Source organism: Canis lupus, chromosome 36 (assembly GCF_048164855.1).
Source record: "Canis lupus baileyi chromosome 36, mCanLup2.hap1, whole genome shotgun sequence".
In the NCBI taxonomy this organism is placed as follows: domain Eukaryota; kingdom Metazoa; phylum Chordata; class Mammalia; order Carnivora; family Canidae; genus Canis; species Canis lupus.
Genome location: NC_132873.1, coordinates 5584252 through 5600587, shown reverse-complemented (window position 1 = coordinate 5600587; position 16336 = coordinate 5584252). Strand labels below are relative to the sequence as shown.

At 43.1% G+C, this 16336-nt stretch overlaps 1 protein-coding gene across 2 annotated transcripts in view; it reads left to right on the top strand.

Annotated features, from left to right (window-relative positions):
• Positions 1–16336, top strand: part of TTLL4 (tubulin tyrosine ligase like 4) — a 36416-nt gene that overhangs the window by 8838 nt on the left and 11242 nt on the right. The window contains exons 1-4 of one of the 2 annotated variants that reach the window (XM_072813344.1): positions 6113–6210; positions 10119–11706; positions 12562–12671; positions 13030–13093. In XM_072813344.1, the coding sequence (XP_072669445.1) occupies positions 10217–11706; positions 12562–12671; positions 13030–13093 (1664 nt within the window). In that variant the 5' untranslated portion in view covers positions 6113–6210; positions 10119–10216. Of the gene's footprint in view, positions 1–6112; positions 6211–10118; positions 11707–12561; positions 12672–13029; positions 13094–16336 lie in introns of those variants that run through there. The other variant, XM_072813343.1, reaches the window with a different exon arrangement.

Genomic DNA, 16336 nt, shown 5'->3' with positions numbered 1-16336 from the left:
GAGAATAGATGGCTCCAGGGACGTGTATTTGAAGCTAGAAAGACTTCTTGTTGGATTGAGTGAGTAGGAATGAAGATCTGAGGTCAGGGTGAAATCATTACCCAGGGCATGCTGGGAGTTTTGGTGTTGCATGAACACCTATCCCAGGGACTTAGCCCCTTCTGCTTGTATGTTGTTTTGTTTTGTTTTGTTTTGTCTTTACTGAAGTCTTTTTGTGCAATTGCAGCTTATTTACTGCCCCTGACTCTACAAGGATTAACCTTGGCTCTAAAAGTGAATCAATTAAGTGAGGAATATGACTGATGCATTCTTATCTCGGCCCTGCTCCTTTTGTCCTTAGCGTGACTTTATTAAAATTTGACATTGCCATCTAATTTCAGGGAGATGAAGAGAAAGCATGTTCCCTTCTCGAATAACAGGAATCATAGAAAACCTTGAGTTTCCCATATTGTCACCATGATCCCTTTCTCTAGCCAGTCCTTAGCTCAGCCTCTAGGTTCCTGTTTCTCAGCTGGTGCTGGCAGCAACTGCTTTCTAGGTTGAAGTCAACACAAGGTAGTGTTTTGTTGGGCAAGGGAGCTTTTCACATAGAATCAGGTTTAAACAGCATTTCTCCCCTAAAAATTGGAGACATCCCCCGAGATTCTGTGTTGATGGGCTCCAGATAAAGTGTGTTGAACTGTATCTGCCAGTCTCTGGTATTTGCCTTCTTCTTCGAACTCCCCTTAAGCCGAAGTTTGCAAATTCACTCACACATGAGAGCAGAGTATGCTGGGTGGCTGGTTCATATAAAGGTAGCTACACTGAAAAGACTTATGTTCTGGGGAGGCCCTTCACAAGGCATGTGACCTTTGTTCTTATACCTTAGTGATGACAGATGGATCCCCAGTCAAGCCTCCTTCAGGTAATGGAGCAAGGAGTAGGTCTTGCTTCATTGGCTGGAATCATTCCCTGGTAAAATCCATTCCTCCCAGTTCACTTCCGCAGAAGAGTTGAAGGTGACTGTATGCTGCCTGCCTCTTGGCCTGAGGAAAACAAAACTCCTCTTTAAGTAGTAGTAATTTTTTTTTAACTTTCTTATTTTGAAATTTCAGACTTGCAAAAAAAGCTGCAAAAAACAGTACAAAAAAATTCCTATTTACTTTTTACCCACATTTATCAAATGTTGATATTTTACCACCCTTGCTTTTTTATTCATGAATGAACCATGAATTGTTTTTTTGAAGTATTTGACAGTAAGTTGCAGGCACAAAACCTCTTTACATCTGAATATTTCCTAAAAACCCCCTAAATGTTTCCCAAACCAAATATATCCTCTTAAATTGCCACAGTATATTCATCAAAATCAGGAAATTAATACCGTAACTATAATGTTATTGCTAGATCTGCCTTATTCAGATATGGTCAATGGTCCTGTCACTGTCCTTTGTTTTAGGAGCACACATTGGACTTGGTTGTCCTTTTTTGTCTCCTTTAAGTGGAATAGTTCCTCAGCCTCTGTCTTTCATGAGCTTGACACAGTTGAAGAGTTCAGACCAGTTATTCTGTAGAATGACCTTTGATTTGGTCTTGTCTGATATTTCCCTGTATTCAGATGGTGCATTTAGGTCAGGGAATCACAGATGTGATGGTGTGTCCTTCAGTGAGTCATAATGAGGTGCATAATGCCAATTTGTGCTCTTACTGATGATGGGAACTTAGATCACTTGATTATGGCAGCGTCTGCCTGATTTTTCTACTGTAAAGTTATGGGTTTTTTTGTTTTTTTTTTTTTGTTGTTGTTTTTTGAGAGAGAGCATGCACATGCGTGGCAGGGAGGGGAAGAGAGAGAGAGAAACTAAGGAGACTCTGAGCTGAGTGTGGAACCGATGTGGGGCTTGATCTCACAAACCTGAGATCATGATTTGAAGCATCACCAAGAGTCGGAGGCTCAACTGTCTGTGCCACCCAGGCGCCCCAAGTTCTGTTTTTTTTTTTCCCTTCATAATTAACAAATATCTTGTGGAGAGATATTTTGAGACAATATAATTATCCCATTTTCCAATATACTTTCACCCAGAAGCAGTTATTACCAGGGTGGTGGCCAGTGGTGATTTTCTATTCTTAACAGTTGGAATTCTGTTGTAAGGGAGTGTTGTTACTTCTCCCCCATTTATTCATTCATCCTTTTCTTTATTTGTATCACTATGGATTCATGGATTCTTGTTTTACATAGTCTGATACTCATTTCTTTTGCTGCTCAGGTTGTCCCAGATTTGGTTAGAAGGAGCCTCTTTTAAGCTGGCTCCTCTGTCCTTTTTTTCCCTTCCACTTTTAATGGCTTTACTGAGGTATAATTTACATACCATACAATTGATTCATTCACTATAAAAGTAGAATTTGATCGGTTTTAGTAAGTTTGTACATTTGTACAACCATCACCATCTGGTTTTAGAGCACTTTCATCACCCCGTAAAGTTCCCTCGTCCCCACTTATAGTCATTCCTTGTTCCTGCCCTCAGCCTCAGGCAAGCACTGATCTACTTTCTATCTATAATTTTGTCTTTTTTAGAAATTTTATAAAAATGGAATTATGGAATCCTACAGAATAGTCTTTCATGTCTGGCTTCTTTTTCTTAGCAGAATGTTTTTGAGGTTAATCCAGGTTGTTGCCTTTTATTGCTGAGCAGAATTGCATTATATGGATATATCATATTTTGTTTATTCCTTTACCAGTTGATAGACATCAGATTATCCCTAGTTTTTGCCTATTAAGAGAAATGCTGGTATAAATATTTGTGTGTAAGTGTTTAGACATAATGCTTTAATTTCTCTTTGGTAGATACTTAGGAGTAGAAGTGCTGGGTCATCATATATTATAGTTTTGAAGAAACTGCCAATCTGTTTTTCAGAGTAGCTGTATCATCTTACATTCCCATCACTAATGTATGAAAGTTCCAATTTCTCCATCTCTGGTCAACACTTACTATTATCCATTTGATTATAACCATCCTAGTGGATGTGTAGTAGTATCTTCCTGTGGTTTTGTCATTTCCCTAATGACTAATGGTATTGATCATCTTTTCATGTGCTTATTAGTCACATTGCCTTTTTTTTTTTTTTTAAAGATTTTATTTATTTATTCATGAGAGACACAGAGAGATGCAGAGACGGAGGCAGAGGGAGAAGCAGGCTCCATGCAGGGAGCCCGATGTGGGACTCGATCCCGGGTCTCCAGGATCACGACCTGAGCCAAAGGCAGATGCTTTAACCGCTGAGCCACCCAGGCATCCCTCACATTGCCTATTTAAAAATTTTTTTAAATTGGGTTTGTTTTCATCTTATTGAGTTGTGAGAATTCTTAGCATATTCTAGATATAAGTCCTTTATAATTGCAAATATTTTCTCCCATTTTTCTTTTTATTCTCTCAATTGTGTTTTTCTAAATTCTTCATTGTGATATAATCCAGTTAACAGCTGGACGGTTACCACATTTTCTCTTAAAATTTTTCCATCGCCCAAGATCATAAACATTTTCTCCTATGTTTCTGCCACAAGTTTCATAGTTTTAGTCTTATGCTTAGCTCTCTTATCCATTTTGAGTTAGTTTATGGTGTAAGGTAAGAGTCTGAATTCATTTTTTTTGTACATGGATATCCACTTGTTCTAACATCATTTGTTAAAGGTTATCCTTACATAGGCAACTTTATTGAGAATTAATTGACCATAAATGTAAGGGTTTCTTTCTAGACTCTATTTGGTTAAATAGATAAATATATATTTATCTCTATCTATCTATCTATCTATCTATATGTATATCTATTCTTATGTCAATACTACCTTATCTTGATTATTGTAATCAGGTAGTATAAGTTCAAGGTTGTTGTTTTTTTTTTTTTTTTTCAAAGTTGTTTTTGGCTGTTCTCGATCTTTTCTATTTCCATATAAGTTGTAGGATCAGAAGAGCCTGCTGAGATTTTGATAGAAGTTGCATTTACTGGGATCCCTGGGTGGCTCAGCGGTTTGGCTCCTGCCTTTGGCCCAGGGCTCGATCCTGGAGACCCGGGATCGAATCCCACGTCGGGCTCCCGGTGCATGGAGCCTGCTTCTCCCTCTGCCTGTGTCTCTGCCTCTCTCTCTCTCTCTCTGTGACTATCATAAATAAATAAAAATTAAAAAAATAAAATCTTTAAAAAAGAAGTTGCATTTACTCAATAGATCAGTTTGGGAAGAATTGCCATCTTAATAATATTGAGTCTTCCAATTCATAAACATGTTATATCCCTCCATTTATGTAACTTTTTAATTTCTTTTGGGAGTGTTTTATAGTTTTTGGTGTACTTCTTTTAAGTTTATTCTTAGGTATTTTATTCTTTTTGATGCTATTGTGAAGGGAATTGTTTCTTTTATTTCATTTTTTACTCATTAGTGTAGAGAAAAAATCCATTTTTGTATATTGATCTTGTATAATTTTACTAAACTTGCTTATTTTAATAGTTTTTTTTGTAGATTTCTTAGGATTTTCTATGTACAAGATGATGTCTCCTGCAAATAAGTATAGTTTTACTTCTTCCTTTGCAATCTACATGCATTTAACTTCTTTTTCTTGCCTCATTACACAGGTGAGAATTTCTAGAGCAATGTCGAATAGAAATGAGTAGACATCTTTGCCTTATTCTGGATCTTAGAGGGAAAGCATCTAGTGTTTTACTGTTAACTGTGAGGTGAGCTATTTCTATGATCTTACAATGTATTTCTATCAAAATTTGAGTATTTCCTTAGTTTTTGCAGCATAAGAGACAGTCACGCTCATCTGATGCTTTCCCTGCCCCAGTTCTCCAAGGAGCTCCAGTTCCTTGGTTCCTTTTATTGACAAACGGTATGTAGTGATCACTAGGTGCGTAACAATCATTTTTTAACTTTTCACTCAGTGTTTTCAGAAATCCCAACCACCTAGTTATATAAAAACTCTAAACGCCAGAAGCCAGCATCTTCTCTGGGTATATCCTAGAGCACTTTTCAGTTGTTTTTTAGTGCCAAGCTGACCTGCTACTGAAAAACCCAGTTACTGGTAATATAACAAATTTCACAGAAGTTTCCAGATAACTAGACTACTGTGTCTTTTTATAAAAGAACATTTGTACTAGCTGAAATTTTGCAGTGGAATACTTGTTGCCTTCTCCATGTGTGTCCCCCTCTCCACCCCTCTTCATGGAAGGTTGAGAAGGGCTGAGGGGAAAAAGTTAGATCATCTGGTGCTGGTAATAATGAGCATGATAACACCATCCCTTGAATGTTTAGTGTGGACCATGCAGTGTACTTTATTTGATTTTCTAATTTGATTTCACTGCTACCCAGTGGGGGTTATGGTACTTCCTCTCGTCTTTTCCCAAGCATTCCAGCTGTCTGGTTTCAGCATTGAATGAATTCACTATTCATCAGAGCATCTGTTTGACATGAGTTATGAAGGAGTGGTAACTGCTGGCCCAGCATGGTTGTGAGTAGTAGTAGTGCCCTGGAGACTCTTGAAATACTTCACTCAAGTAACATGTGGTCGTTTGTTGTTTGTTTTGAAAGATTAAACAAGTAAACTGGAAAAGTGGCCCCTGCCCCTGCCCTATCTTTGTTTCAACCCTCTCCCCGAGATATCCGCCAGACCTTTGGTGTGTGTTTGTTTTGATTTTTTTTAAAAAGTAGGCTTGATGGCCAGCATAGAGCCAAACACAGAGCTTGAACACACAACCTTGAGATCAAAACCTGAGCTGAAATCAAGAATCGGACGCTCAACCAACTGGGCCACCCAGACCTGTGTTTTGGCATAAACATATTCAAATATTCTGAGAGCAGTTTCAAAGAGACTTTCCTTCCAAAGAACTCACTCCTTGGCTGCTCTGCCCTAAACTAACCTTTCTTTTCAGCTGGCATTTTCCTGTTTGGACCTTGATTGAGGAACTTCACCAGAAACAGGCTTGTTTGCTTCTAAAGAACTCTGTGGGGCAGTAACGTAGTGTTTGTAGCCCCTGTTCACTCCTGAAGTCCTCTTGTTCCCCAGGGATAATGTGTAGGAGCAAGAAAGATGTAAGATTAATAGCTCTATGAAATATATCAGATTATTCAAAATACTTTTTTCCAGATGAGGTCACTGTGTTGTTGGCTCCTAAAGTAAGTTCCTCCCAAGCTCTCGATTGGAGGGTCAACTGATGGTGTATCCTTTAGGCTTAGTCAGAGAGAGTAAGTATGAATTCCCTTGCTTATTTTTAAGTAGTGGCCATATATGGCTAAAAAAAAAAAGTATGTAAATTGGATGAAAATAATGGGACTTGTGAATCTTTTAATTTATATAATCACCAATTACTCTAGGTTTGCTTCAGTTGGGTGTTTTTAAAACAAGGCTTCCAACCTGTGAGGCCTCCTACATATATAAATACTTTTCCTTCTTGTTCTCTTGCCTTCAGTGTCTCATCCTAAAATATTTCCTGGGAGATGGGCAGCCTGTTCTGAGATTCAAAGGCACACACACATAGACACACCAAGTGTATGTTGTCACAGTGCACTTAGAAATTTGAAGGAGGTGGGGAGAAGGATCTCACAGACATTGTGTCAGGAGCCCAGGGTATACTACAGGGACAGGTTTTATGACCTCATGGAAAAACAGCCTTATGAATATATGCTGTCTCTGGGGTCTGGCCGCAGACATTATCTAGACTTCATCTTTATGGCAGAAACCACTATTCTAGTGTGTTGTATTTTGCAACTATTTTCTGACTTCCTCTACTTCTTATATTTTAGACCTTCTAATACTTTTTTTAAGTTTGTCATTCCTCATTCCTTTAGGAAGATGGGGTCATTCCATGGCACTTGAGTGGCAATGCTATTAAGGGCCGCATGTGGGAAAAGGTTACCTATGGCAGCAATCAGAGGTTCCTGGGATCCAGGTTGCCCAAATTTTCTAGCTAGGTCCTGCTTCCTCTTCACATAGGGTTTTGATTTCATCAAGAATCTCTAAAGAGAAGGAAGAAAGTTGCTTTGACAGCCATTTCCTCGTGTAAACCAGACACTACTCCTGAGCCAGAAACTGATACCAGGTTGGAACACTTGTATGTGGTACTGTTATGAGCGGTATTGTTTACTTCATGTTCTCAAATCTGCTCTGTGTAGATTATCTGCCATAACAGACTTGTTTTGCTTGGCAGTTCCTGACACAGCCATCTTAGCCAACCTCGGCTGTCTCTTACTAGTGATGGAGCTCTTTCCCCAAAAGAGATTTTTACAGAGCCATCTTCTTGTCTGCTTGATCCCTGTGTCCAGATAATGCTTCTTTGGGAATACAGATGGCTCTTTCCTAAGTTGCCATCCTCCACATCATGGGGACTCTGAGAGGAAACAAGGAGTGGGAAACAGCCTTTGCAAAAACATACGAGATTTAGAATCTCGTTAGTCAGGAGAACCCACTTTACTTTGGCACTTGCCCAGCTGGCCTGCTTCACACACTGCCTGGGAGCAGGCTACTCGCAGGCTCTGAAGAGGGAAGGAGTGTATTCTTTGCTTCCCTCTTCCTCATTTGGATTCGAAGTCAAGCCAGCCAGATGCTAGGCCACTCACATTCGATTTTCCTGGAACTGAGGATTCATGTGATATGATGCAGAGAGGCAGACATTGCATGGTGTGTGCAAAAGGGAGAATGGAAGAGTTCTTTTCACCCAGCCCTGGAGTCCTGTGCAGTGGGCATCCATGACAACAGGGGAAAGTGGGGTTGGCTGCAGTGCTAATGAGAACACATGCTCTTACAAGCTTCATCCACAAAGGGCCTCAGTATAAATGGGAGTGTTTCCAGCCTGGGTTTTGTCTTGTCCCTGAAACTTAAGGATAATTGAGGGGACAGGGACTAAGCATGTGTTTCATTCCTATTTAAGAAACGTGGAAAAAAAAAAAAAAAAGAAACATGTGGAGTCAGGCAAAGTTGAGTTTTAATCTAGGCACCACTCATTATTGGTTGTTTAATTATAGAAGAGTTACTTAGTTCTTCTGATTCTTGGATTCATCATCAACAAATTGAAGTAAGGTTTTTGTGAGAATTAAATAAGATAACAGAAGTAAAGTGCCTACCACAGTACCTGGCATTTTTTAGGTACCCAAATTAGTATTCATCACTGCTCCTGTGTTTCCCCTTCATTTACCGAACTTCTTCAGTTTATTCATTCATTCAACAGAATATTGAGCACTTACTGTGTTCTACCCACTTCTGGAAACAGCTTTTCGCTCCTGGTCAGTTGAGTAGCACATTACTCAAGTTCAGTGTAGTAGAAGCAATGACGATGGCATGCACGCAGATGAGGCATCCTGTTCAAAGTGGAGAGCCCAGGAAGGCTGCCTGGAGAAGGTGATATTCAAGCTGATTACTTTTAAGTCTGGGGAAAGAGAAGGAAGGACTCCAGGGAGTAGCACTTATGGAGGCATGAAGGTCTGAGATAGCGGGATATGCATGAGGAGCCCCGAGGATGGTATTTTTCAGGCCTACCAGTCCATTTTCATTTCCTGGCCCTTTTCTCCTATCACTTTGATGTGTCTGCTGGATTGCATTGGTAGGTAAAATGTGGATTCCCGAAAGAGGAACTATGTGAGTTGGGACTGTGAATCTGTTGAGTGTATACAATACACACATGTGTGGTCTTGTAAAGTCCCTGGCAGGCTTTGACTCTTCTCTTGTGTGTGCTTGCCTACCATAAACACACAGAGTGTAACATCCCCTGCACCGTAACTCTGTAGTTGGGACATGGTGAGGTCCATTTTCTGTGTCCTTAATTTGAGGTTATTGGCATCAAAATCTAGTCCTAGAACGTAGGCTGTTTTTAGCCCACTGTTGTATTGAATATTGGCAGTAATCAGTTGTGGTTTCGTACTCTCTCTCCTTTAGAAAGAATCCACGTAGTTTCCTTCGCAGGAAAAGAGGATGACATCATGTGGCTTCTGCAGGCTTTCTGTGCAGAGACGACACCCACAGTTCCTAGAGATATAGACAGAAATCGGGGGTCTTCCTTGGTAGCTAGTCTCATCAAGATACAAGGTCCTCTCCCCATCGAAGTTTGTGTTTTAAAAGTAACTTGAACCAAAAAATTCTCTGCTAATTCTTTCTGCCTAGCCATTGCAAAATTGCTTGCTTGGTAAGGATGCCAGGATTCCATTCAGAATTATCCCAGATGAATGACTTCTTATAGAAGAGTCTTGTTTTTTGTCATTTGTGAAAACTGAAGATGGTTTTATGACTTTGATTTAGACAGTAAATGACCGTGCTTAATGGACTGTTTGGAATTCAGAATTACTGGCTGGTTCAGAGGTTTTGCTTTAGAGGAAACATTGAATGAGGGAACGTGTAAGACAGGCCCTCCCCCCTGAGATGAGCCCAAACTGACATCTGAGGTTTGGGGTGATCCTCCTCCTCCTTCCCTTATGTTCTATTCCCTGAACTCTCCTGGCCCATTGTGGCTGCTGGAAATAAGATCACTTTAAGTAAAATAATGTTGGCATCCAGTTCCATTTTGTTTCTTTTTTTCCCCCCACCAACATGTGTGATGGGATTTAAGTCCCTATAGCTGGCAAGATGCTTGAAGAGGTGAAATCACTGTCTCAGCTGAACTCAGGTGAACTCCAGAGGTTGGCAGGGGAATTCTCTGCTTATATCTTGACTTGTCACACTTCGCTATGAAAAGCAGACAACAGCAGGGGCTGCTGAGAGTTGGTCAGGGACGAGTAGATGTAAAATATGTTTCTCTAGTGACCGTTGACCTTTCAGAATTGGTTGGTGAGGAGGAAGATATTGGCTGGTTTCTCTGGCACCCCCAGCCTTGCCTTATTTCAAGCCACACCAGGGTTAGGAGAGAAAAGAAAGCCACTCAGTGAAGTCATGGATGGTGAGACAGCTGTATTGTTCTTTGGAACGAGAGCAGAGCTCGAGGGAGTGGGGACACATGAGCAGACCCATTAGTAGTCTTAAACTCCCAGTCCTTGATGAAGCTGGCTTTGATGGCCTGAGGGCAGCAGGAAACATGAGGTGTGGCTCTGTTGCTTAGTTGAGGCCCCCAGTAGCACGGCGTCCATCCTCCTGGAACTGTAACATCCCCAATGGCTTCTCTTCCCTTCAGGCTGACGGATTTCAAGGATGCAGCTGCTACTCCTGGAGGTGCGGGGCACCTTCTCCAATTTGGGCCACGAGGCCATGTGGCCATGATGGGGGCCCCTCATGGCCTCAGCGAGAACAGAGCACTACGATATTGGCCTCCGCCGGGGAAACAGCTTAAAGCAGAGCGGCCCCTCAGACACGGCGCCTGCCCCACCACCGGAGAAAGCCTCTGAGGGCAGAGCCTGGGCTCAGGCCCATCAGCAGGTGAAGCCAATCTGGAAGCTGGAGAGAAAGCACGTGGGGACGCTTTCAGCAGGGTTGGGCCCCAGCGTCTTGGGTGTCCCACCCCAGCCAGCCTATTTCTTTTGCCCGGGCACTCTGTGTAGCTCGGGGCACTCAGCTGTCATCGCAGGCCACGGCAGCTCCTGCTACCTGCGCTCCCTCCCAGACTTGTTCAGCAGCACGCTGCTGTACCGCCGCTCCAGCCACAGGCACAAACCCTACCAGCAGCTGGAGTCTTTCTGCTTGCGCTCAAGCCTGCCGGAAAAAAGACCTTTTTCTCTCCCTCACAAGGGCCTCCCTGTCAGACTCACTGCCAATAAGGCCCCTTCTTTCACGGTGTCCCCCATGGCCCAGCCCATGGCGTCCTCGTCCACAGATCGGTACCTCTCACTGGGAGCGGCTGGGGAGAACCCTTCGGGGAAGTGCCTGGCTGCTGCCATCTCAGGGAAGATCCCATCTCCACTCTCCTCCTCCTACAAGCCCATGCTAAATAACAACTCCTTCATGCGGCCAAATAGCACTAAAGTGCCTTTATCGCAGGCCACAGAGGGCCTGAAGCCAGTATCCTCACCCAAGATCCATCTTGTCTCCTGGCATCATTCGGGGGGCACCGGAGACTGTGCACTCCAGCCTGTCGAACACAAGGTACCCAAGAGCCATGGCGCTGTCCTAGATGATGCCCCTGCCCCTGGCACCCTCTCTGCCCCTAGCTCCTTAGACACTTTGACCACCAGTGTTGCCTCTCCTCAGTACAACCGGAGTAACTTAGCCACTAGAGCAGAGCCACATCCTTGTGGCCTGGATGGCAACTTTGTTTCTCAGGCTCTGACCAGGGAGGTTCGGTTCACTGAGGCGGTGAGGAAATTGGCCGCAAGAGGCTTTGAGAAGAAGCCAAGGCAAGGCTGCCAGTTGGAACAATCTCGTTTCATGAACCCCAGCTTGCAGTGTGAGCTCCTCAACAGGAACCGGCAGTGGAAACCTCCCACCGTAGGCCAGCAGTTCCCCCAGGAGGATGCTGGAGCTAACAGTAGGACCCTGCCCAGCCCCTCGGACGCCCTGGAGCTGGACGGTACAGTCTTCTGTACCAAACGCATCAGCATTCACCTCCTTGCCTCACATGCCAGCGCGCTCAGCTGCAGCCCTGCCTGTGGATCTGCCATTGACTCCCCACCACCCGGAGAAGACAAAACTCCTGAGCCACCTGCTCCTCCTCAGCCCCTGGGTGTAGCTGATGTGGCCACCCGCCTCTCTTCCATCCACTTGGGCCAACTTGGGAAGGAGGGGCCTACGGAAGCCAGAGGACCGGACTTCCCTGCCAGGGATATCGGGTAAGTTAGAGAAAGTTTATGATTCATTTAGAGCAGTAGAACATATATGCCGTAATTTGGTGGCACTGAACCTAAGTCTCTGAAGGTTTGGTTTTATTTTTTTGGCTGTCCTGGAATTTTGGTTTTCACTATAGGGCAGAGGTAGACAAACTAGACCAGCATGTGGGCCAAATCTTGGCTGCTGCCTGCTTTTATAAATAAAGTTTTATTGAAACACAGCCTCACTCATTCATTCGCACTGCTAACTGGGGCTACTTTCCTGTTACACACGGGTAGAGGTGCAACAAACTGGCCCACAAAATTGAAAAGATTTACTACCTAGTCCTTTAGAGAAAGAGTTTGTTGACCCTGCTTTAGGTTATAACCAGGAAGAAATAATACCAAACATGTTGGGGCCTGTGACTTTTCTTAATTCCAAACCAACTCAGACTTTGTCATTCCTTGTTTGACAGTCATTTCAGAGTTAGGGCATATACAAACTGGGTTCCTTCTCTTGTGCTTTGATACATCTCTGGAACCTTGGTCCACCGAGGCCTTGTTTTGAATTCCCAGAGGTCTAGGGACCCTTGAAATCAATGACCATTCACTAATGGTGTTTCGCATGTAGAATTTTGCACTGAAGTGCTATGAGGGATTTCAAAGATGGGAGACAAAGTGCCTCTCTGCACAACAGGGGCTATAGAGCTGAAGAGCTGTGACTAGACCTAAGCTCTGAGGCCGAGAGGACTTATGAGATCCAGGCAAGAGGCAGCAGGTTGGCAAGTGGGGGGAGATGAACACTGGCAGGTGACGAAGGAATGAGAATCTAACTGACTTCTCTCATGGACTGGGTGGGGGCATGATTCTTTCTTATAGTTCAGCTGCAGACCTCCAGCCAGACCTGGGTGAGGCTGAAGATCTAGAAGAAGAGCTAGTAGATGGTTTGGAGGACTGCTGTAGCCATGATGAAAATGAAGAGGAGGAAGGTGAGTAAGGGACTCTCTCCCCTCCAGCTGGGAAGTGGTCACCACCTGAGACGGAGGGGCCTGACAGTTATATACTGACTGGGACCTTGACTTGCTTTATCACCTACCATCCCCATCTGCCTGTGGGTCTTAGGGTGGTCGTGGTTTCTGGGAAGTTGATTCGCTAGCCCTGCTGCCCACCAGTGTCGTTTTCTTCGTGCTGCTGCCAAGCTCACAGAAGGTGGTACAAGGTGGCAGGGTGATGTTCCTGGCTTTTCAGGAAGGCTGAGCCAAGATGTCCCAAGGAAGAGCTGCCTAGGCTTGGTGAGTTTGAGTAGCAGCCTCTCCTAGTGGAACTTCTCTGCTCTCTCCCCTCCAGGAGACTCTGAGTGCTCTTCGTTCAGTGCTGTCTCCACTGGTGAGTCAGTAGCAGTGATCTCTCGGTGAGTACTGTCCATCGTTGGTACTCATTTGCAGTCTCTTTAAGATTATAAAGAGAGAGGCACTTGGGTGGCTCAGTCAGTTGAGTGTCCAGCTCTTGGTTTCAGCTTAGATCATCATCTCATGGGTCATGGGATCGAGCTCTGTTTTGGACTCTGCACTCAGCGGGGTGTCTGCTTGAAGATTGTCTCCCTCACATACCCTCTACTCGCTCGATCTCTCTCTCTCTCTTTCAAATAAATAAGTAAATCCTTAAAAAAAATTATGAAGAGGGATCCCTGGGTGGCGCAGCAGTTTGGCGCCTACCTTTGGCCCAGGGCGCGATCCTGGAGACCCAGGATCGAATCCCACGTCGGGCTCCCTGCATGGAGCCTGCTTCTCCCTCTGCCTGTGTCTCTGCCTCTCTCTCTTTCTCTCTGTCTCTGTGACTATCATGAATAAATAAATTTTTTAAAAAAATTATGAAGAGATTAATCACCTAAGTCATTAATGGCCCTGTTAACTATAACTCATTTTTTACCAGATTTTTACATTCGGGACTTTTATTTTTCAAACAAGGACCAGTGGAAGGGACCAGAAGCATAATTAATGGCCCTGTTAACTATAACTCATTTTTTACCAGATTTTTACATTCGGGACTTTTATTTTTCAAACAAGGACCAGTGGAAGGGACCAAAAGCATATTTTACCAATTGGGCTTAAAAATAGGACCATGTTTCTTAGGCTGTGGTTTGGCCTTTAGTTTCCAAGAAATTGTTCAAGTAAAAAGAAAAGGATTTCAAGAAGTGCTTAGAAGATTGATAAGCAGTCAGTGGAGAAACATGATATTTGGCCACCCACATGAGGGTAATTGCCACCTTGCATCATCAGCGTGCCCCACTGTCAGATGCAGTTCTGAGATACATATGCCCCTCACTGGAGCTTTTTGAAATGCTTCTTTCTGAGGTTAGTGTTATTAGGGGAAATAAGGTTGACATTGACCTTAATAATAAAATTGAATTGAATTGAATAAAATTGAAATTGAATTAAAAATCCTCCAGCTTAAAACCTAGATTATTTTCTTGACTACTCTTGGTCGAGTCTGAGCAAGATCCATCTCTCACTAGGGAACCAAAAATGCCAGCCTCTTCACATAGGCCCTTCTTTTACAGAAAAAGTGGCTGGAGCCTGTTGCATGACTGAGATGAGGGTTGGGGGAGGGCAAGGAATGCAGGACTGTGAGGAAGTTACTATGAACCAGGGTACGTCATTGTGCTAAAGATCTTTGGAACTTGCCGAAGGGTCATAGATGCCATCTTTCAGGTATTTAACACCCTTCAACATAATCTTTATTGTTCCCCTCACTATTTCCAACCTTGCCTCATTGTATTCTATTAAATACTATAAAGAACCCCCACACACACACCCGCCCAAAGTACTAAACATTAAAGTTTTTTTTTTTCTTTTTAAAAATAACTTCTGGGGGATCCCTGGGTGGGACAGCGGTTTGGCGCCTGCCTTTGGCCCAGGGCCCGATCCGGGAGACCCTGGATCGATTCCCACGTCGGGCTCCCGGTGCATGGAGCCTGCTTCTCCCTCTGCCTGTGTCTCTGCCTCTCTCTCTCTCTGTGTGACTATCATAAATAAATAAAAATAAAAATAAAAAATAAAAAAATAAAATAAAAATAACTTCTGGAAAAACAAAAACAAAATACAAGTATTGACCATTGGTGAGTTTCGTTTTTCACACAGAATAAAACTCTAGCTGTACGTGTCAGGGCTTACATACACCTGTCGTACACAGCACTTGGCTGGCTTTTCTCTTGTGTCTGCTGTGTCTCAGCTGAAGTGAAGGGGATCAGGAGCCTTCCGTGCCTTGGTTAGTGTGGACGAGGCAAGCTGCAGCCCTGTGAGTGTGATGGTGGCAGCAGCTGCACCAATGTTAGAGCTCTAAACCAGTGAGGGGAGAGAGCTCTTTGGAAAGTGAAGAGATACTTTCTAGGTCTTTCTTTGAGGGTGGATAGAAATCCTGTCATAGGTACCTTGAGTCTGGTGCCTCAGTTCTGTTACTTTGAGCACAGTAACCTGTCCTCCTTCCAAAAACAAAGGTACATCTGAATGTTGACTCAGGACCTCTGCTGTCCATAAGAGAAGGACATTTAACATGTGATTGACTTGGAGTCTCACCTTTTCCATACTTACCAGTGCTCTAGGTTTGTCTTGAGACCTACTTGGAGACAGCTGCCCAACCCTTTAACTTACCTTTCTAACAAAATTCACAAAAGGTATTTGCTTATACTTTGTTTGTTGGTTAATTTAGCTCTTACAAGATGTGCAGACTTTCTTTTCTATATAAGGCTTAAAACATGGATTTTCAGTCAAATGGAGGTCGAGGAATTCCAAACTACTTCACATTTTAAAGATCACTAAAATACTTTTGGATTGTTAAAATCATTTTTTCCGAAATTGGGAGAGATTTATGTATTTTATTATAGAAAAGTTGACAATTACAGAGAGGTCATTGAAAACACTATCTCTGTTTCTTTACCTAGTTTATTGCCTTTCCTGTTTCATATTCTTTTTTCTAAGAATCATTTAATTTTAGAACTGGGGGTCATTAAGTCCAGTCTCTTTTTTCAGATGTGGATAATGAGGACCAGAGAAGTATTATGAGGTCATAGTTTCCAACACTGCTAGACCAGAAGCCAGGCCTCTTGAAGATGATAGATAGGTCCAGTACTCTTGAGAGGCAGCGAACAAAGATTTTACACCTTTTTTTTTTTTAATTAAACTTTTTTTTTTATTTAAAGATTTTATTTATTTATTCATGAGAGACACAGAGCGAGACACAGGCAGAGACACAGGCAGAGGGAGAAGCAGGCCCCATGCAGGGAGCCCGACATGGGACTCGATCCCGGGACTCCGGGATCATGCCCTGGACTGAAGGTGGCGCTAAACCACTGAGCTACGCGGGCTGCCCTAAAATTAAACTTTTGATTTTGAGACATTATAGATTTACATGTAGTTGTGAGAAATAATACAGAGATCCCCTAAACTTTTTACTAAATGTCCCCCAGTGGTGACATCTGGCAAAACCAGTACCATATAGTATGACCCAGATACTAATGTTAGTCAAGATACAGATATGTCCGTCACTGCAGGAATCCCTCCAGCTGTCCTAATAGCCACCCCTACTTCCCTCCTATGACTATTCCCTCCTTGATGTTTGGCAACTACTAATTTGTTACATAATTTAGTCATTTCAA